The sequence below is a fragment of the Notechis scutatus genome, chromosome 1, assembly GCF_049901735.1.
Source record: "Notechis scutatus isolate UNSWTSFEM ecotype Mainland chromosome 1, rNotScu1.2, whole genome shotgun sequence".
NCBI lineage: Eukaryota > Metazoa > Chordata > Lepidosauria > Squamata > Elapidae > Notechis > Notechis scutatus.
Genome location: NC_142009.1, coordinates 13,674,274 through 13,696,235, shown reverse-complemented (window position 1 = coordinate 13,696,235; position 21,962 = coordinate 13,674,274). Strand labels below are relative to the sequence as shown.

General features: G+C 44.5%; 1 protein-coding gene across 2 annotated transcripts; it reads left to right on the top strand.

The window, feature by feature from the left end:
- The first annotated feature begins 276 nt into the window (after nucleotides 1-276).
- EXO5 (exonuclease 5) lies at nucleotides 277-12,680 on the top strand. Of its 2 annotated transcripts, XM_087957282.1 has the most exons (5): nucleotides 277-505; nucleotides 3,306-3,574; nucleotides 7,451-7,555; nucleotides 7,635-7,807; nucleotides 10,389-12,680. In XM_087957282.1, the coding sequence occupies exons 1-5, from the start codon at nucleotides 405-407 to the stop codon at nucleotides 10,851-10,853; spliced, it is 1,113 nt and encodes a 370-aa protein (XP_087813408.1). In that variant the 5' UTR covers nucleotides 277-404; the 3' UTR covers nucleotides 10,854-12,680. The 2 variants fall into 2 exon arrangements, with proteins under 2 accessions (XP_087813408.1, XP_087813418.1); XM_087957292.1 differs by lacking the exon at nucleotides 7,451-7,555 and having other exon boundaries at nucleotides 280-505.
- The last annotated feature ends 9,282 nt before the right edge of the window (nucleotides 12,681-21,962 follow it).

Below are 21,962 nucleotides of genomic sequence, written 5' to 3'. Positions count from 1 at the left end.
TTTAAGACTTGTGGACTTCAACTCCCAGAATTCCCGAGCTAACATGACTGGAGGAGGAATTCTGGGAGTTGAAGTCCACAAGTCTTAAAGCTGTCACGTTTGAAGACTCCCTGAACTAGACATACCCAATTCCTGCAACTTTTCCTCCTGTGCTTTAGCCTCCAGTCCCCTCATCCTGTTGGTTGCTCTTCTCTGCACTCTTTCTAAGGTCTCAACATCCACACTCCTTCGTCGGGGAGGCGTCTCTATATCTCTGGGTGGGTGGGAACCGGAACGAGGACGAAAGGAAGGAGGAAAATCATATTTCAGACGGAAAGAAAGCAAAGCAGTGCGGTTATTCACTTAGGCTCCTCCTTCGAGCAGCTGACGGCGATCCTGCTCGAGAAGAAAACAAAGCGCGAAACATGTCCGGGCGTGACTCCGGATTGCAAGACCCCGAGGCCGCCTCGGGTTTTTCTGACCTGAGCGACTCCGAGTTCTTGCAGATAGAAGAGCCGAAGATCGGGTGAGCGGTGTGTGTGGGAGTTTCTCCACGGTTGCGTTCGCGTGACGGGCTGGCCCCGGTTCACAAAACCTCGGTTGGAGTCCCGTCCCTGCTGTGCGGGGTGCCCAGAGCCATCCACGAACTTAACGGGCTCGGTTGCGTCGCTTTTTTTTTTTTTTTTTTAAATGGTTAAGCCGCGTTTGGGGGATCGAACTCCCGTTGCAGCTGGGATGTGCAACGGGACTAAAGTCTCACTTGAGACTTTCAAGAAGAGATTGGACTGCTATTTGTCAGAAATGGTGTAAGGTCTCCCGCTTTGGCGGGGGGGTGGGGTTGGACTAGATGACCTATAAGGTCCCTTCCAACTCTGATTATCTGTTAAAGCGAAGGCGTTTTGTGGCTTCCGTGTTTTTTTTCCCGCTGCCCGCATTTGCGCTCTCGTGGGGATTTAACAAAAGTAGGGGGGAAGCGGTCCAAAGTCACCTTGTAAGGGAGGCGGGCGGCACAAAAGTTTAATAAATAAAATAAATAAAAGGGGGAAAAAACTGCCGGGCCAGGATTAAAAGTAGAAAGACACTTTCTGCAATATTACACCCCCATTGAAAGGCAAAATAATGTGCTATCCTAAATGCAATCCTAAACAGGCCGGGAGTCGATGACTTAGCTTTCCCATCTCTATGATTCTCGTTACTCTTTTCTGGGATGTGATCCTACTGAATAAAAATCAGGGGTCTCCAACCTTGGCAACTTCAAGACTTGTGGACTCTTTAAGACAATCTGTGAATAGAATTAGAATTAGAATTAGAACTCTTTATTGGCCAAGTGTGGTTGGACACACAAGGAATTTGTCTTGGTGCAAATACGCTCAGTATACATAAAAGAAATCTCTGGATCTCAGTTTTATCTGGTTCACTAACCCGTTGCATGGGTAGAGTTAGCACTCACCCCTCTTAGAAGATTGGAATATTTTAGGAACTATTTAAAAAGGCAGAATATTCTAGTTTCCCTAAAGGAGAAATATGTTTCTAAAGACAGAAACTTAGAACCTCAGCTCTCTGCCCCAAGTCGAAACTAAGGGGCCAACTTTTAGAAATGCAGATTTGGTAAAACAGGATTCAAGACAGGATTAAAACCCACAAGGAAGCCAGCATCTAGGATTAATTACATTTGTTAAACAAGGTTTAAAAAAAAAAACCAACTCATTGCTAGACAAACTAATTAAAATCAAATAACAAAATACACAAAGCCAGCCTCTAAATTACAAAATGCTGTAGAACAAACTGTATTAAAAAATCCATGTACTCATCAAACCAGGTGATCAGGTACCCAGAAACTCACTCACCCTGTGTGTGTGTGTGTGTGTGTGTGTGTGTGTGTTGGTCTGTAGAACTTCTCAGTCATCCAGGTGATAGTTGTCCCAAAGGTGCTTTTTCAGGACTTTCCTGGACTTTCCTGTTTTTTCTTTGAAGTCGTTTTGCTTCTCATCCAAGAAGCTTCTTCAGCTCTGACTGGATGGTGGGGAATGGGAAAACAAACCCATCAGGTCTAGATTTAGCAGTCCGTCTGCATTTAAAAGACACAGGCCACTCTTTTGAAGACAGCAAAGTCCACATTTTGGACAGAGAGGATTGCGGGTTTGAAAGAGGGGTTAAAGAGGCCATCTATGTCAAAATTGAACAGCCCTCTTTCAACAGAGATGGAGGAATATGACACCATCTATCTCCAATCTACAACACAGTTCTTTCAACAGTTCCAAGAAGATGGGACACCCATTTTGCACCACTCAGGTGACCCTGATGACACAGGTAAACCTTCAGGTGGCCTTAAGCAGTGATCCCCAACCTTTTTATGCCGCCCGTACGCATGCGGCCGCCGGTACCGGCATCAGCTGGTGCCGCCATCTTTTTTGATGAAAAGTGCTTCCGGTAACCTCACCGAAGCACGTTTCATCAAAAAAGATGGTGCCAGCGCTGTGAGCTTTTCCGGTGAAATGGCTTTCTACCCGGAAAAGCTCACCGAGCGCATGCCGCTATCTTTTTGATGAAAACGCGCTTCGTGAGCTTTCTACCCGGAAAAGCTCACCAAAAGCACTTTTTCATCAAAAAGATGGCGGCGCCAGCAAGCCAGCGGCCCGGTAGGACTTGTTCCGCGGCCCGGTACCGGTCCGTGGACCGGTGGTTGGGGACCCCTGGCCTTAAGGACCCACTAAAACAGGGGTGTCCAACCTTGGCAACTTTAAGACTTGTGGACTTCAACTCCCAGAATTCCTCAGCCAGCAAAGTCCACAAGTCTTAAAGTTGCCAAGGTTGGACACCCCTGCACTAAAAGAATGCAAATGACCAGCTGTCTGCAAGGAGTATAAATCCTTCCATTCCCCACCATCCAGTCAGACCTGAAGAAGCTTCTTGGATGAGAAGTGTGTCAGGATAATGATTTAAGAGCTGACCAGCTAATGCAATGATGGGAATGAATCAGCAAGGTTTTTGGCTGTTATCCCTTTAAGAGCCTGTATAAGAAGAAGAGGCCCTGTTAGGGTGTCTCTCTCTCTCTCTCGCTGTGTGTTCTTCCCTATTTTAATTGCTGCTTGTTTGGCCTCTGCCTATAGTACGTGTATGTATAGTATATATTCTTTTGTAGACAAAACCACTGTTTATTACAAACCTCCGTTTGCTATTATTGCTCCTGGGTTGTCTCACGTAGTAAAGCTGTGCGCACTCTGACAAAACGAAACATCTTCAAAGAAAAACCGTAAAGTCCAGTTGCCTCTTCAAAAAGCACTTTTGGGACATGATAATCCAAACTTCTTGCATGCTGATCACAGGGAACCCAAACTCCTAAGTGGTCCCAGACCTCAGCGTGTTGATTCTCGGACTGCTAATGTAGAAGAAAGGAAGAGGAGGACAACAAAGAGAAAGAGACCGAGGACGCCTCTCGAAGCTTTCTATCTGCGCTATCTTTGCGTCACAGATCTCTCGGCTCAAGTGTGGTGTGAGCAAGAGATAGTTTATCACAAAGAAAAGCCAAGTGTGCAATTGCCAGAGAAGACAACGGTTGTGTTAAACGCAGGAAAGTCCATCCATCTTGCCAGAGGTAACGTCATTTGGATGTTTGGGGTAAAATCTAGTCTTCTCTATACTTTCTTTAATGGGTTGCACTGCAAGGGGTGGGAAATAGGATCCTTGAGCTGTTATGAACACCCTCATATTTTCTATCTGTAAAATAGTGGGTGTTTCCTGCATGATAAGGAGCCTCTGTGGCGCATGGGTTAGAGTGCAGTACTGCAAGCTACTTCTGCAGCCAGCTGCCTACAATTTGGCAGTTCAAATCCCACCAGGCTCAAGGTTGGCTCAGCCTTCCATCCTTCCTAGGTGGGTAAAATGAGGACCCAAATTGGTGGGGGCAATAGGCTGACTCTGTAAACTGCTTAGAAAGGGCTGTAAAGCACTGTAAAGCGGTATATAAGTCTAAGTGCTATTGCTATTGTTATAATAAAGCTGCTAGTCCATTCCCAACCTGCCCTGTGATTGCTTCAAATTAAGGCCATGTAGTTTCTCATCATTTTTAAGGGGGAAATGGCATAATCCTTTAAACCAGTGTCTCTCAATCTTGGTGACATGTTGACTTCAATTCCCAGAATTCCCTGGCCAGCCAGAATTCTGGAAGTTGAAGTCCATAAAAATGCCTGAACGAAACCAGATTTATAGTTGCTGTATAATGCAGGGGTTTTATTTAAAGAGGAAAATGTGTTCTTATTTGAACATCACTTCTAGAATTTGTGCTTGTGAAGAAAAAAAAAAGATGAAACTTTGACCTTGATTTTTGTTGATTAGAAAGATAGGGTGTTATAGAAATGGCTAGTTATATATTAATGTGTAAAAGCAAAAAGTTGGGGTTTGAGCGTGTTTATCTTGTACTGTGCTAAGAAGAGTTGGAAGTCAATGCCCCCTTTTCTTTCTTTTTCTCTTTCCCCTTGTATCTCACTTTCCTTTTTCCCCCGCTCCCTTTCCTTCCCTTAATTTCCTATTTTTCTTCTCTTCTTTGTATTTTATATAATAAAAAATAAAAATAATAAATGAAAACAAGAATAATAATGCAGAAGAAAAGGAGAGTCACAGATCTCCCTAAAAACTCAAGGAAGAGACAGCAAAACTTGCCCCTTTCAAAAGAAATTTAAAGCATAGTGCAAGGGCCATCCTGATGCCTGGGAATTGGTCCTCAAATAGGCCAGAGTAATAATGTAATGGCATGTCTGAGAAAGGGCACAGCCAACTGGCTGAATGTAATTCTAAACAGGAGCTACCGATAGTCCTAGACTTAACAATCACACAATTGGGACCAGAATTTTGTGAGGCAGTTATTAAGGGCGTCACGCCCAATGTTGTGACTCTTTTGCCACAGTTGTTAAGCGAATCACTATAGTTAAGTGAATCATGAGATTGTTAAAGGAAACTGGCCTCTCCCACTTGTCAAACCCAGGGATGCTGCAACTAGTGACATAAACACATGCCGGTTGCCAAGCACTCAAATTTTAATCCCGTTAACTGTGGGGATGCTGCAACATTCGTAAATGTGAAGGCTGGTCGCCAGTCACTTTTTTCAGCGCCAGTGTAACTTCGAACAGCCAGTTGTTGTAAGTCGAGGACTACTTGCACTGTTTGAGCTGCTATTTGCTCTGTGTTGGAAGCCAGTGAAGGGGAACGAGGAAAGTAATTGTGGGAAGTGGGGGCGGCAATTTGCTGTAGAGCAAAAGGTAAAGGTTTCCTCTATCCAGTCATGTCCAACTCTAGGGGGGAGGTGTTTACCTCCATTTCCTAGCTGAGGGAGCCAGTGTTGTCCAAAGATGCTTCTATCATCATGTGTGTCCAGTGTGACTCTATGCCAGGGGTGTTAAACTTGCAGCCCACGGGCTGGATGCGTTACATGCTGGCCCCACCCCCGCCTGGTTTAGTGAAGGGGGGAAAATGTCCGATACGTCATGTGACGATGCGAGTTTGACACCTCTGCTCTACGCCAAGTCGCATGGAACACCTTTACCTTCCCACCAAAGTGGTACCTATTTATCTACTCGCATTCTTTCGACCTGCTCACCCTGTCATGCGGTGCTTGGGTCTCCAACAGCCAACCTTAAAGTCGAAAAGCCCAGCATTTTTTTTATTTTTTTAATAGTTTAGTTATTCACAATTTCAAAAATTTTAAAAAGAGAAACAAGTTCTCACATTTTACAGCGATATCATAGCAGTGTATATGTGCTTTAACACCGTGTTTCTCACAAAATAAGGCCGGGCCTTATTTTTTTTTGACCCCTGAAAAACTGGGTAGGCCATCTTTTCGGGGTGACTTAATTTCCTCCCCCACCTAGAGCGGCCCATACGCATGTACCTCGCTGCAAGGCCGCTTCTATTGGCCGATAAAGCTCCCCAAGGCAGAGTCCCCAGCTGCTTCAGGGCATGGCATGGCTGCCCGTGTCCCCTCGCCTTTAGGCAGTCTCTTCGGGCGATGGAAGCTCCCCAAATGCAGTCACCAGCCACTTCGATCGCCGGTAGAAGCGGCCTCGGGCGAGGCACACACACACACTCACCCGCCGCGAGGCCACTTCTACCGGCAGATCGAAGTGCTCCCACTCTTTCAGCAGATGAAGTCTTCCAGCCGCTTCAGGGCGAGGGTGAGGGCTGCCATGTCCTCTGCCTTTAGGCAGTCTTTTGGCTAGGGAGCTCCCAATGCAGTCACCAGCTTCACTAATCGGCCGGTAGAAGCGGCCTCGTGGCGAGGGAGTGTGTGTGTGCACTCACCCCGAGGCCGCTTCTACCGGCCGATCGAAGTGGCTGGTGACTGCATTTTGGGAGTTTCCATTGCCCGAAAGAGACTGCCTAAAGGTGAGGGGACACGGGTAGCCATGCCACGCCCTGGAGCAGCTGGGGACTCTGCCTTCAAGGGAGCTTTCATCTGCCGATTGAAGCGGCCTCGCGGCGAGGGGAGTGTGTGTGTGCGCTCACCCTGAGGCCGCTTCTACCGGCCGATCGAAGTGGCTGGTGACTGCATTTGGGGAGCTTCCATCGCCCGAAAGAGACTGCCCTAAAGGCGAGGGGACACGGGTAGCCACGCCACGCCCTGAAGTGGCAGGGGACTCTGCCTTCAGGGAGCTTCTATTGGCTATCGGGGTATTCTAGCCTAGGCTACCTGCAGGGCACTCCTAAAGGCAAGTTTTCTCCCCACCCACCCCCGCCCTTCCCCCGCCCATTTCTCTTCACCTCGTGTAGTTCTAACGAACGATGTGAGAAATGGCGGGGAAAAGCATGATTTGAATAGGCCTAAATTTTGGGGGCGGGGCTTAATTTCACCTCATACCTAGAAATCATGCTGGGCCTTCCTATTGGTGGAGGCCGTATTGTTGGAGAAACACGGTAACAATTAGATTAATTTACCATAGGTATATCTGTAACTAATTTACTCATTCCTTGATTACCATACTACTGTTAAAATACAATACTTATTTATCTACATTACTTTACATATATACCTATAAATCATATATCATATTCTTCTTTGAAATTTCTTTCGTCATTTTCGCAAACATCTGTACTCCTTTTTCTTAACCATTTATACCATATATTCCATATCGTAAAGTACTCTTCTTCTTCCCTGTTCTTTAATAACATTGTTAGTCTAACCATTTCTTCGCATTGATGTATCTTGTTAATTACTACTAGATCTGTGGGCATCGTGGTATTTTAATCACTAGGCCATCGCGCCGTGTTGCTATAGAGCAGGGGTGTCAAACTGGTGGCCCACACGGGCTGGATGTGTCATGCGCCATGCCCTTCCCAGCTCCGTGACAGGGGAAAACGTTGCGATACATGACGTGACGGCAACGTGACGCAGCGAGTTTGACACCTGTGCTATAGAGGCACGTGGCTCATTTTAAGAGCAGGAAAACAATGTTCTTTCTCTATGGCTGCTTCTGTCCAGAACTGCAAGATCATAACCTGGTGCCCGTCAAGACTAGGAGCAGAGAAGACAGATGGGCCATCAAGCTGCTTAACGTCCTCCTGACCATAACTAATCTACGAGAAGGTGGGTACGCTGGTCATGGAACGCTCCCCACGCCCCTCAGGATGGCAAAGGTGCTTATATGTGGTTTTCTCCCTGGCAGGTCAGCGTGTGCGGGAATGTCCCGTCTTTGGCGTATTAGAAGGTGTTTTCGTGTTTGGGGTTATTGATCAGCTGAATTATACGGCTAAAGGAGAATTGCAACTGAATGAATTGAAGACAAGGGAAAAGGCCTACATGCCTGTACCTGCGCAGAAGAAGAAGGACCGTTTCCAGGTGGGTCAGGGTGAGATTGGAGGCCTTAGGCTGGCTGTCTTGGAATCCGGATACAGGGAGGGAATTAGCTGCATTCACACCATGGATTCAGTAGGGTCAGTAAAAGACCTAAGAGCTGCATTCATACTTAAGTTGGGAAGGAACTTAGAAGGTTCCTTCCTGTGAGGGGTTGCTACAGAGAGGCGGGGGAGGTCAAGCTATTTTCCAAGGCACCCGAAGGCCAGACAAGGAATAATGGATGGAAACTGAACAAGGAGAGATTCAACCTGGAAATAAGGAGAAACTTTCTGACGGTAGAACAGACGTTGCCTTCAGAGGTTGTGGGAGATTCAACCCTGGAGACTTTCAAGAAGAGGCTGGACTCCCATCTGTCAAAAACGGTGTAGTGTCTCCCGCTTGGGCGGGGGGTTGGACTAGATGACCTACAAGGTCCCTTCCAACTCTGATTATCTGTTAAGTCATCTAATCCAGGGGTCCCCAACCTCCGGACCAAGGCCTATTTGTAACCGGGTCACACAAGCAGCAGGCCGGCATATATGACTGTCTGTGCACACACACAGAGCTTGACTTGCACGCGTGTTGGGCCATCATGCAAGCCCAACTGAACATGGGCAGGCCCGCCCCTCACGTGGACTGGTTTGCCTCTCTCCTACACCCCCCCCACCCCCAGCCAGGCCACCAAGCCACAAGTTGGGGGCTGCTGATCTAATCCACCTACCAGCTCAATGCAGGAGCCACTAGATCAGTGTTTTTCAAATTTGGCCACTTTTAAGATGGGTGGGCTTCCAACTCCCAAAATCCACCCAGCCAGCATGCTGGCTGGGGAAATCTGGGTGTTGAAGTCCACACTTCTTAAAAGTGAAGGGGAATTTAACCCTTCGTACGAGAGCCCTTTCCATCAGCCGGCAGTTCATAAAGTCAGATTTCTTCTGCAGTCTGACTTGACTTTCTGGTCCTGCCTTCTGAAACAAAAGAAAATAAGCTCATTTTTTCGCCCACATGACAGTCCATCTTAGATTTGAAGACTACGGTGCTATTATCTCCAAAACTAGATCCCATACTCCAAACAGAGTCTGGCCAGGGAGAAATCACACGGGGCAAATTACTTTTCAAGATCTGAATTCTCTGTGTTAATTGCCTCCCATCCCTGATAGTATTTGATACCCGCTGTATCACATGGCTGGCTCAGATTTAATGTGGGGGCCAGCAGAGATAGCCCAATCTTTTTCATAGCTGGTCTATTTTAATCATGGTTGCTTAGAACTGAAGAGTACATGTTGGAAATGTTATCAGATTTTATTTGAAGTCAACAGTAGTAAATGCACCAAAGGATCCTGGGATTTAGACTTAGAGGAACCAATAAATAATTATTTTGGCAGTCTGAAGGATAGCATGAGACAGTGGTCGGCAACCAGTGGGTCGGGGACCACTGGTGCTCCGCGAGAAAATTTTGGTGGTCCACAGAGAAATGTGACCTCCAAAGCACACCCCAAAGTAATTAATCCAGGCTGTGCGGGAACACAAGGCTTGCGTCGCTTGCATTGCGAACAACAGGATGTAGTGAGGGGAGGGGGGAAAGGGCAGATGGGGGAACTTGCCCCACTCGCCCCAGGAGCCTGGCCTGGCCACAGTGCTGCTTATTCCCACTTCTTTCTTCTGCTTTTGGCTGCACGCAGGAAAGCAGCAAAAGTCTTTCTTTCTTTCCCCCAAACTCCGCCAGAGATGAGTCTTTGGGACCCTGCAAGGCATCCCTGCTCCAAGAGGCTCTGCTGGCATGACAAATCTTACAAAGACTCATTTCTGGCGGAATTTGGGGGAGAGAAAGAAAGCCTTCTGCTGCTGTCTTTGCAGGAAGCCATCTTTCATGAAGTCTCTCCCTCCGCCCCCCCCTTGAGAACAGAGCTGGAGACGGTATCCTGAGACCCCAAATAAAGAATGATCGATCGATAGGAAAACAAAGTGGAGAATTTTCCTGCAGACTTTTTGGGGGATTTTCCCAGGGTTTCTGGCCCGTGGGATTTAAAATTATGAGTTTGGTGGTCCCTGAGGTCCAAAAGGTTGGGGACCCCTGGCATGAGACATATCCATGCAGGATATATGTATTAAATCTTTACAGTGGGCATATCTAACCCCAATAACCTCTCATATACATCTAAATACAGATAGTCCTCAACTTACAACCATTCATTTAGTTACCATTCAAAGTTACAATGGCATTGAAAAAAGGGACTTACAACCAATCTTTACACTTATGTATTAGAAATTCTGTTTATATATAGTACTACAGAGCAAACAAAAAGTACAGTCACCATGTGCTTTACTGCTCGATTATTTTAACTGTAACAGGGAACAGGGAACTCTACTTGGAACAAAAGAGCATAGATTATATACCATAGATCCAGAGTTGTAAACACTGCTATCTACTGGCTGAATGCTACTGTAGTTGTTGCATAAAAATACATTGCAACAATGAATTCCAATGACCATCCCGGCATCCCTACAGTCATGTGATCAACATATGAGACACAGGTGAGGCTGAAAATTGGATGTAACTCAAGAAAGTGTGCTTGATTTATTGCAGGTCTCTTTATATAAACATCTCTTTGATGCCATGGTGCAAGGATGCTTAACCCAAGATATCTTCATACATCACCTTCGTCTGAAGCCCAAACAGTTGCTTGGCCAGGAGATCCAAGAACATGCACAAAAAGCTGGATTCGTGGTGCAGTGCTTCGAAGACCTCCTGGAGCTGGTGCTCCTCAACTTGACCCACTCAGACATTCCAGCCATCGACCGCCTTCAAATTGAGTACATTCATCAGGAGACCAACACGTTGCTGGGCAGCGAAGTCATCACCTATGACCACGATGAGTTGATGTCCATGTCCCATTATTTCTTAGCCTATTGGAAAGGGCAAAGGGATCCCAAGGGAGTAGACATTGAAGACACTTGGAAATGCTCCTATTGCGCCTTTGTTGACATCTGTGATTGGCGCCGGCAGAGAGCGGACAGCCTGATCCAAAAGGGCAGTGAGAAGAAAACCTGAGCAAGAGCCAACCCAACCCTAGCCAACTCCCTGATCTACCCTTCTGTCATTCTTCCAACAGTATCACCGGGCTTGCTAAAGATGACAGAAGCTGTAGCCCATCGTGTTTTCAACAAGACTTCCTTAGGTCCATGAATTTATTGGATCGGCCCAACCCCTCTGGCCCAGGAGCCAAATGACTTTAGCTTCACTGGTTTTCTCTTGTCTTTCTGTACAGAATGTGAACTTGATGTGAACTTGACCCCAAGGTATGAGTGGTAGTGGGTGGGCGTGCATGCAAGCACAAATATGCACATGTTAGAAAACATTCCCAGGTCAAAATGTTTTATTGTGATAAATGTACACAGATATTCTTCTCTTAACTCTAGACAGCCCTAAGCCAGACTACTATATTAATCCAATGCATCTAGACAGGTTCGGCATCCTCTGGTCCCCATCCAAAGGCAGTCTAGGGCAGAGTTCCCCAACCTTTCCAGGTTGGTGTCCTGGAGGAGGCAAAGAGGGAATGGTTTTGTGGGAGGGGTAGATTGCACACGTGAGTGAGGCCACAAGTGCCTGTGATGTTCACGTGATTTGGGCTGCAAACGCCCATGCAAGAGGGATTGTGAGTTCCCGCAATACGCGCGTGAATTGGGCCCTGAGTGGCTGTGACACCCTGAGGCCCTGAGCACCACAAGGCTCTGAGCACCTGCAACACTCATGTGAGTGGGGCCGTGAGCCCCTCTGACGTAGACACCAGCCAGCCACTCATGCAGCCCGATTGCAAATAGGCTGCACGGCCCACAGGTTGGGGACCCCTGATCTAGGAGTTGTGCCTTCTCTAAGGACCGCTGATGTAGGAGATACACCCTGCACTCTGGAACAGCATCTCCCTCCCTCAAGACGTCTGTGAAATGGAGGGTTTGTTAAACTCTTTAGCAAAACTTTAAACTCTTCCTCCATCACACATTTTGTCTCCAGGTCGCCCTCGACTTACGATCACAACTGAGGCCAAAGTTTTCCATTGCTAAACAAGAGACTTGGTAAGGCAGTTTTGCCCCATTTTACGATCTTTCTTGCCAACAGTTGCTAAGCGAATCATTGCAGTTGTTAAGTTACTCACTCAGTTGTTAAGTGAATTTGGCTTCCCCGTTGACTTTGCTTGTCAGAAGGTCGCAAAAAGGGGATCACGTGATCCCAGGACACTGCAACTTTCCTAAATAGGAGTCAGTTGCCAAGCATCTGAATTTTGATCACGTGACCATCAGGGGATGCGGCAACAATGGTAAATGTGAAAAATGGTAATAAGTTGCCTTTTTCTTTGCTGTTGTTAATTTTGAACAGTTACTAAACAAATAATTGGAAGTCAAAGACGACCAGTATTAATCTCCTTATCGGTTCTTTTTCCTAAACATGGAGTATCCTAGATGTATGGAAGGGCATTATTATTTTCACTATCTCACTAAGGGTATGGTGAACTGTTAACACTCTACCTCAAAAAAATCGTGTCTGAATAAAATAGATAATAGGAGCCGTGGTGGTGCAGTGGTTTGAATAGCACTAGCCCTTAGACTTATATACCGCTTCATGGTGCTTTACAGCCCTCTCTAAGTGGTTTACGGGGTCAGCCTATTGCCCCCAACAATCTGGGTCCTCATTTTACCCACCTTAGAAGGATGGAAGGCTGAGTCAACCTTGAGCCGGTCAGGATCGAACTCCTGACAGTGAGCAGAGTTTGCCTGCAATACTATATTCTAACCACTGAACCACCACAGAATGCAGTACTGCAGGCTAACTCTGGGGGGAGGGAGGGAGGGAAGAGAAAGAGAGAAAGAGGAAGGAAGAAAGGAAGGAAGAAGAAGGAAGGAAGAAAGAAAGAAAGAAAGAAAGAAAGAAAGAAAGAAAGAGAAGAAAGAAAGAAAGAAAGAAAGAAAGAAGAAAGAAAGAAAGAAAGAAAGAAAGAAAGAAAGAAAGAAAGAAAGAAAGAAAGAAAGAAAGAAAAGAAGGAGAGGAAGGAAGCTGTATTGAGGAGGAAAGAAAGAAAGAAAGAAGGAAAAAAGAAAGGAAGGAGAGGGAGGAGGGTGGGAAGGAAGGAAGGAAGAAAGAAAGAAAGAAAGAAAGAAAGAAAGAAAGAAAGAAAGAAAGAAAGAAAGAAAGAAAGAAGAGGAGGAAAGGAAGAAAAAAAGAAAGAGAGGAGAGGGTGGGTTAGGGGAAGGAAGGAAGGAAGGAAAGAAAGAAAGAGAAGAAAGAAAAAAAGAAAAGAAAGAAAGAAAGAAAGAAAGAAAGAAAGAAAGAAAGAAAGAAAGAAAGAAAAAGAAAGAAAGAAAAGGAAGGCTTCTGAGTGGGTATAGTCAGTTGTGGCTCAGCAGTCTTGTTAGACAGTCAAACTGCTAAAAATGGATGAACTAAGACACTGAGACACTAAGTAAACTAATCCTACTTCCCGTCTCTAATCATTTTGAGTCTCTTGAAAGAGGCTTGCAAACAGAAGGAGAAAAGCAGCAATTATCGGAGCGTTTTGTTTCTCTTGGAGAAGATTTGAAAGGCTGTTCTGATTTTACGCCAGCCCTCCCTTTCCATTCTTCTGTCTGTTCTGCCAGCTCCAGATTCTTCTACAGAAAATAAAGGACACAATCGCATGGGGGTAAGGGGCTGGGAGGAACTGTTTTCACGGGACAACTCCATTGAATTCATGGGAAAAACAATGTTTGCTCTTGGCTAAACTACCGTATTAGTGTTCAGTGTTCGAGCAATTAGCCTCCATTGAAATGAACTCGGGTAGATTAGTGCCTTGAGTGTGTAGGAGTGTATCCAGAGGGAGATATAATACAGGCAACCCTCCCCTTGTTGTTGCAAGAACCGTCCATCTGGGTTCAGTTCCAAGTGGAGAAAGACACTGGAAACATGGAGGCTATTTGGAAAGATGGTTTAATGGAGGACAGGACCACGTAGTTTTGAGGTCCTGGGCAAAATCGAGTGCATGGATGAGAGAGAGAGAGAGAGACAGAGACAGAGACAGAGACAGAGACAGAGACACAGAGATACACACACACACACACACACACACACAGAGAGAGACAGAGAGAGAGAGAGAGAGATTTATACCCTCTCTTGGGCTTTGAACTTGCTTCCTGTTCCGTGTGGCAAGAAATGTATCCTGATTGGTTGTCAGACTCCCATATGGGGCCATGCAGGGGTAACTTTGTAGGTTGTCTTGAGTCCCAAGCTTGGTTGAATCTTACTGGGTGATGTAATGAAGGGGCTTTGGGCAATTCCTATTATGGCTTAATGGCAGCAAACCCAGCCTTGCTGTAGGCAGACAATGTGGTGAAGGACATTGCGAACATTGGTTTCCTTTTGCCTAAAAGAACAACTTGTAATAAGCTATTTTAAAAAAATAAACCCTAAGGGACTAGTGTTTGCACAACAAGCCAGTAGGTCACATAAATGGCAGATTAAACAGATCCCAATAGAGCAAGTAAGTACTTAAAAATACCTTGAAGTGAGTTCCAGGTTTCCTTATCTTGAAGTGCACATATTTTTTAATCGGGCAAGCAGGCCCCACAGCTGTCTTAAGATTTTTCTATTCAAAGGAGGCACATTTTCTTCCTGCAGCTTGCAAAATTTTGCTTGCTAAGGTCATCTCTCACGTCCTTTATAATGTTCGAATTTGCATTTTTACAATTCCCAGTGGTTTTCCAGCCGAAGTTTATAAGAGCAATACTCGCAGTTTCAAGATGCATCAAGAATGCTGTTTTACAGTTAGAGAGTAAGTTGGGTTTGTGGAAACAAGCCCGGCTGTGTCTCTTTACTTTCTGGTTGAAATGGATTTTTTTTTCCTCCCGTGGGTCTGGCTCCATGGATTTTCAGAGCGTGTTTTAAATCAACTTGGCAAACAAAAACTAATCACGAACTCCAGTCTTACCAAATGCCAGGATTCATCTTAAAACAACTTATCCCTATCTGGGGTATTGATTTTCAAGCCAATTTAAGCCTGGTATCTGACTCTACAGTTAATGGATTCTTCTCCAATGAGCATGTGCCCACATCTTCTCTCTCTTCAATTCTAATTCTGAAATTTGGTTGAACTTTGACTAGATGTTCTACCTTCTGCAGTTCTGTGGAAGTAGTTTTACAACATTCCTTTTCAGCAGAGTTTATGTGAAGTCCCCAAGCCATGTGCCCCTTTGTTGCTGCCTCTATAAGGAATGAAGGAATCTGTATATTTATCCCGTTTTAAAAAACCACACAATTTCCCTAGTAGAAGGCACAATATTTACCTGTCACTGCTTTTATCTGTCCAGGATCCTGAAATACCTTTTCACGTTGCTTCAATTTGTGGTGTTATTTGTTGTATCTGTCTTCCTTATGATTTGCAATTGCCACTGCTATTTGTATTACAGTTGTTACAATAATGTATTTTACCTCCTGTATTTTACATACAGATACAGATTAACAGAAGGGACCATGTAGGTCATCTAGTCCAACCCCCTGCCCAAGCAGACCCTACAATCATTTCTGACAAATGGCAGTCCAATTTCTTCTTGAAAGCCTCCAATGATGAAGCTCCCACAACCTCTGATGGCAAGCTGTTCCATTGGTTGATTGTTCTCACTGTCAGAAAGTTTTTCCTTATTTCCAGGTTGAATCTCTCCTTGTTCAGTTTCCATCCATTATTCCTTGTCTGGCCTTTGGGTGCTTTGGAAACTAGCTTGACCCCTTCCTCTCTGTGGCAGCCCCTCAAATATTGGAAGGCTGCTATCTTGTCTCCCCTGGTCCTTCTCTTCACTAGACTAGCCAGGCCCAGTTCCTGTAACCGTTCATAGTATGTTTTAGCCTTCAGTCCCCTAATCATCCTGGTTGGTCTTCTGTGCACTCTTTCTAGAGTCTCAACAACTGTTTTATAGTGTGACCAAAACTGGACGCAGTATTCTAGGTGTGGACTTACTAAGGCTTTATAGAGTGGTATTAGTACCTCTCTTGATCTTGATTGTATCCCTCTGCTAATTTGAGAGGCTGTCACAAACAGGAGCGGGTCAACTTATTTTCCAAAGCACCAGAAGGCAGGACAAGAAACAATGGATGGAAACTAATCAAGGAAAGAAGCAACCTGGAATTAAGGAGAAGCTTCCCAACAATGGGGACAATTAACCAGTGGAACAGCTTGCCACCAGAAATCGTGGGCACTTCATCATTCAAGGTGTTTAAGAAGAGACTGGACAGTCACTTGTCTGAAATGGTATAGGGTCTCCTGCTTGAGCAGGGGGGTTGGACTAGAAGACCTCCAAGATCCCTTCCAACTCTTTTCTGATTGAAGTTTCTGTAATCTTATTGCAACTTGTATATTTTAGGTATTTTATGTCATCTTTATTTGCAATTTTATTGCCACCCAGAGTTGCCTTGCATAGCGAGATGGGCAGCCTATAAATTTAATAAATCCATTTAAAAAACTTTTATTGCTCATTAGAGTTGTAATTATTTATTATTGCATTTTCTGACCCATGACCTACAATAAAGATTTTGTTTTGGATCGCAAAAGCTTTTGGCAATTAATGTGAGGAACACCAGAGGGCAGTCTTACTGTAAAAATTGGCATTGTCGGCTGTTCTCTAAAACTTGCATAAAGCTCCATTAGCTGTGCAAATGGTACCGAATTAGCTGTAAAAATGGCCTCATCCTGCAAAACCTCAGCTCTCTGGAGAAACCTCTGATGCTGAGAAAGGTGGAAGATAAGAAGAGGATGACCCACAGCAAAGTGAATGCCCTCGACTTGCAACCATTCGTTTAGTGACATATGAAGTTGCAATGCACTGAAAAAGGTGAGTTATGAGCCATGGTGGCGCAGTGGTTAAAATGCAGTACTGCCGGCTACTTCTGCTGACTGCCAACTGACTGCAATTTGTCAGTTCAAATCTCACCAGGCTCAGGGTTGACTCAGCCTTCCATCCTTCCGAGGTGGGTTAAAATAAGGACCCAAATTGTTGGGTGCAATAGGCTGACTCTGTAAATTACTGTAAAGTGGTATATGTAAGTATTAAGTGCTATTGCTATTGTTATTTTTCACACCATTACAGCATCCCCATCCCAGGTGTCAGGGTTCCGACCGATGCCCTAATTAAATCATGAGCCTCAAGCCAAGCATCAAAATCAGTTATTTATTAGGAGCTTCATGTCAGCACAGGTCAAGTGGAGCCAACTCTAACCTCAGTTAATTCCTGCTTTGCCTCTGACCCTGTTTCCCCCTCCCCCCAAGATGTGTCATCAGACACATTCCCCAACGAAGCAATTTCGCCAGTTATAGAAGTCACTCTCCCTGGCCACTGTGGGTTTCCGTAGAGGTGACCTTGACATGTCGGTTGGAATGTGCTTTGTTTTGACTGAGATGCAAGCTCCTTGATGCAGCTTCCCCATCCCCCTTGCCTATGGCAACTCGAGAGCAGGTCAGGGATGCTTCGCGAGTTGACACTGGGGTCACGTGATCCCCTTTTGCTGTCTTCTAATAAGCTAAGTCCATCGGAAGTCAGATTTTCTTAACAATCCTGTGACTGACTTAACAACTGCAGAGATTCACTTAACTCTGGCAAGAAAGGTCATAAAATGGGGCCAAACTCAGTCTTGCTTAACAGCATGAATTTTAGGTTCAGTTGTGGTCATAAGTCAGGGACTACTTGTATTTGGTCCTGAGCTGTTTTGTTTTTAGGACATGGAATTGGATAATACTAGAAAAAGTGACCTTTATCTTTTTTTTGGGGGGGGGGGGTTCCAACCTGTAACAGGATGGAGAATGAATTCTTCTGTGAATGTTGTGAGTTATCCAAAGTCACTTAGATGAGATAGACGGCTGATGCAGATCGAAAATAAGGTGATTGACTAACTTCCAAGATACAATAGTCTTTAGAATACGTTCCAATAGAAGATGGGTGTCTGCAGCTCAGCATTGAACTGTGCAATCCATGGTGCTCTCCGAGTTTGTTTTCTTGCAGACATTTCATGACCTTACTAGGTTATTCCATCCATGCAAGTAAGTGTGGGTGTCTATGGAGGTTCTTATTCATCCAGGTCATGGTTGTCCCAAAGATGCTTTTATTTTAAAGGCAACTGGACCAGAGGTGGTATTCAGCAGGTTCTGACCAGTTTTGGAGAACTGGTAGTTCAGAGAACCGGCAAATACCACCTCTGACGGGCCCCGCCCCCATCTATTCTCTGCCTCCCGAGTCCCAGCTGATTGGCTGGGTCTTCTTTGGTTGCCCTGCACAGGAGAACAGTGCTGGAAAGCAGGTTAGTGGGGTGGGGAGGGAATGGGATTTTGCAGTAACCTTCCCCCAGAAGTGGGGGAGGGACTTTCTGAATTTTCTTCAAGACATTTTGCTTCTTATCCAAGAAAGCTTCAGAACTTCTTAAAGAAATCTTGAAAAAACAGAAAACCCAGTTGCCTTAAAAGCAATAAAAGCATCTTTGGGACAACCATGACCTGGATGAATAAGAACCTACATAGACACCTTTAAAATAATTGCCTTTAAAATTAAAGGACCTTTGGGACAAAATAAGTGGAGTTTGCTCCCTATGTTGGGTTGGAGGTGATGTTTTGTGGTACTTTTGAGAATTGTTTTCTTCTTGATTGTTGCCTGGTGTTAATCCCTGCTTATCTGAGTGATACCTGCTAGCGAGAATATGTTATGGTCCATTGAATAGACACATAGAAATAAACCTTGTTACACACCATTCAAAAGAGTCAAAAAAGCTAAGAAGGAAGCCAACATGATTTATTCCTGTGTCTGTTCAATAGAGACAGAAATAAACCATATTTACATAATGTTACACAAAATAAAAAAAAAACTAAGAAGAAAACAAATATAACTTATTTCTACATATCTCTTATATAGGCACATAGACATAAGCCCATATTTACACACCACTCAAATGAGAGGATAAGAAGGCTGAAGGAAACAAATATGGTTTGTTTCAATAGATACATGTAAATAAATCACATTTACATACCATTCAAAAGAGACAATAAACAAAAGGAAATTAAAAAAAGATCAGAAACACATCCTCTCCAGCAATAAACATCCAGATAAGCAGGGATTAACACCAGGCAAACAATGAAGCAGAAAACAATAATCTAATCAAGGAGCTACCAAGGGGAGAAAAGAAAAAGAAAAACACCATTACCATCACTTGCAGAGTAAGTTACTGTATGTAAACCAAGAGCAAACCCCACATTCATTCACACTGATGATGATACCTAATTGGGTAGTCAAACATCTGCAAGCAAACATTCCAGTTCAAAGAACATCAAGGGCTCTATAGAGTCTAAAGTATGCTATACCACTTTTAAGGCGTGTGCAGTATGTTTTGAATACAAACCACTTCCGCTTTTCAGTCCCAGTTTGAGTCCAAAATAGATCATCTCGATTATTTTGGAAGTCTGAAATCCTTTTAAATGGCTTCAGGCAGCCTTTTCTTCTACCTCATCATTCAAATCGGGACGTTTCAAATTGGAAACGTCTTGCACAGCTCTTGCCATTTTTCACTGCAGGGGAAAAGTTACAATCAGTAATTCACAGGCAGGTGACTAACACCGAGGTGGGACTCAATTCGCCTTCCTGTTTTTGCTTTCCACAGTGGGATGTTCTGTATGAACCTGTGTGCGTTTGGAAGGACGGCGTGTTAAAAACCGCAAAGTAGGGAAGACAGTTGGAAGAGCGGTTCTTGGGAAAGGGCATGTCAAATCATTGTGTGTCGAATTAATGGGTCCTTTGCTATTTTGAGAGTGTGTGGTCAGCATATTTGCAAAATGTCTTACAAGGTTGTGTTCAGCCCTTTACCCTGTTCTCTTGAAGACAGGTAAAGCTCTAACTATGAGCGTTTGTTATTTCTTCCTTCCTTCCTTCCTTCCTTCCTTCCTTCCTTCCCTCCCTCCCTCCCTCCCTTCCCTTTTCTAAATGGGTCCAGTTTTGGTCAGCACATTACAAGAAAGATGTTGAGACTTTGGAAAAAGTGCAGAGAAGAGCAACTCAGATGATTAAAGGCCTAGAATCTAAAACATATAGCAATAGCATTTAGCAGTAGCACTTAGACGTATATACCACTTTACAGTGCTGTACAGCCCTCTCTAAGTGGTTTACAGAGTCAGCATATTTCCCCCAACAATTTGCATCCTCATTTTACCCATCTCGGAAGGATGGAAAGCTGAGTCAACCTTGAGCTTGGTGGGATTTGAACTGCCAAATTGCAGGCAGCTGGCAGTCAGGAGAAGTAGCCTGCAGTACTGCACTCTAACCACTGCACCAACGAGGCTCTCATGAAGAACAATTACAGGTTTGGGGTTTGGCTAGTCTAGAGAAAAGAAAGACTTGGGGGCGGGGACATGATAGCAGTATTCCAATATTTGAGGGGCTGCCACAAGGAAGAGGGGGTTAACAGTCATTTTCCAAAGCACCAGAAGGCAGGACAAGAAACAATGGATGGAAACTAATCAAGGAGAGAAGCAACCTGAAATGGAGGAGAAACTTCCTAACTTCTTCTTCTGCCATATCCGTCATCGGACATTGGCAATCATGCTGGCAATCTTATTTTTATCAACAGCCACATGAAAACTTCCTAACAATGAGGACACTTAACCAATCGAACAAGTTGCCTTCAGAAGTTGTAGGTCCTCCATCACTGGAGGTTTTTAAGAAAAGACTGGACAGCCACTTGTCTGAACTGGCACAGGGTGTTAAGCCTGGATTCCCCAACGGGTGTTAAGGAAAACAAACTAAACAGAACGTGCAGCGAAGTCAGATAGGAAGACAGGTAAATGTGTGAGATAAGTTTTCTAGTTAACACGCAGTAAAAATACAGATATGCTTGTGCTATCAAAAATATAGTTTATTCCATTTAAGAATTATAGCATAGTCAAATTAACGGTCCATTAGTCATATATCAATTTCAGTCAAGTCTTGTCGGGGATACTCTATTTGCAAAGTCCATGTTGAATAGCCAATGTCAGTACACTTACAATAAATCAGTCCAATCTTTATCTTCTCTCCGTTGAGAAAAATCAACACTTTTTCTCTCCCGCTTCAGCAAGAACGCAGTCATCAATCCATCCAGTAATTAGGGATCAGTAAGCCAGAGAGAGCGAGCTGGAATTGCCTCGCTTCTTATATAGTGCTTTTACAACCACACCCTTAATTATATTCTTGCTGTTAAAGTTACACACACTTTAACTAACAAACCATGATACCATATTTATTATTTTTACCCAAACCAGTTAGGGTAAACAATGTTATCCCTAACACAGGGTACCCTGTTTGTGTAAGGGGTTGGACTGGAAGACCTCCAAGGACCCTCCAGCTCTAATCCGTTTGATTGGATAAGAGCATCTGGAATAAAAACTCAGGGTATATAATGTAAAAAGGAGGGGTTGTTTTCAAATTGAAGTAGTTTTTTAAAAAAATCAACGTTCAAGTCAAGGAAGGAGCAAGTAGTAACCGGGGTATCCATGACTGTCTCGTGTATCAGCAAGAAAGGTCAAAAGAGTCAAGATGGCAGCCATAATCATGCAATTCATGCCTCACTCTTTGAGATCACCGGCATGGCTTTTAACCTCCCTAATGGATACCCCTGCTATTTACCATTGGTGCATGTATTTTCATGGGCCCAAATGTATCTATTATTTCAGTTTTTATTTTTTTTTTTTTTAGGCATGTCTACAAACATTTTGGATGACATCAGATGTCATGGACTGTGGATGAAAAATACACCTTAATTAACAGTGGTGGTATGCTACCGGTTCAGACTAGCTGAGTGGAGAAAGAACAGAAAAGCACAGGATCGGCCCTCCCACTTGCCTCAGTGCTTTTCTCTTCTTTATCCTCTCAAGTGATTGGCTTTGCAGGCCTCAGCTGGTGCGGGGATAGCAAATAACAGATAATCAAAGTTGGAAGGACCTTTGTAGGTCATCTAGTCCAAACCCCACACACAAGCAGGAGACCCTACACCAGTGATGGCTAACCTTTTCAGCTTGGTGTGTCGAAAATCGGGAAAAAGTGTAGCCTTCTTCGGGTCGTGTGTCACTTCAAGAAATATCAATAATTTGGTTTATGACGGACTGGGCTGGGGTGATCTCCTTTCCTCCTGTAG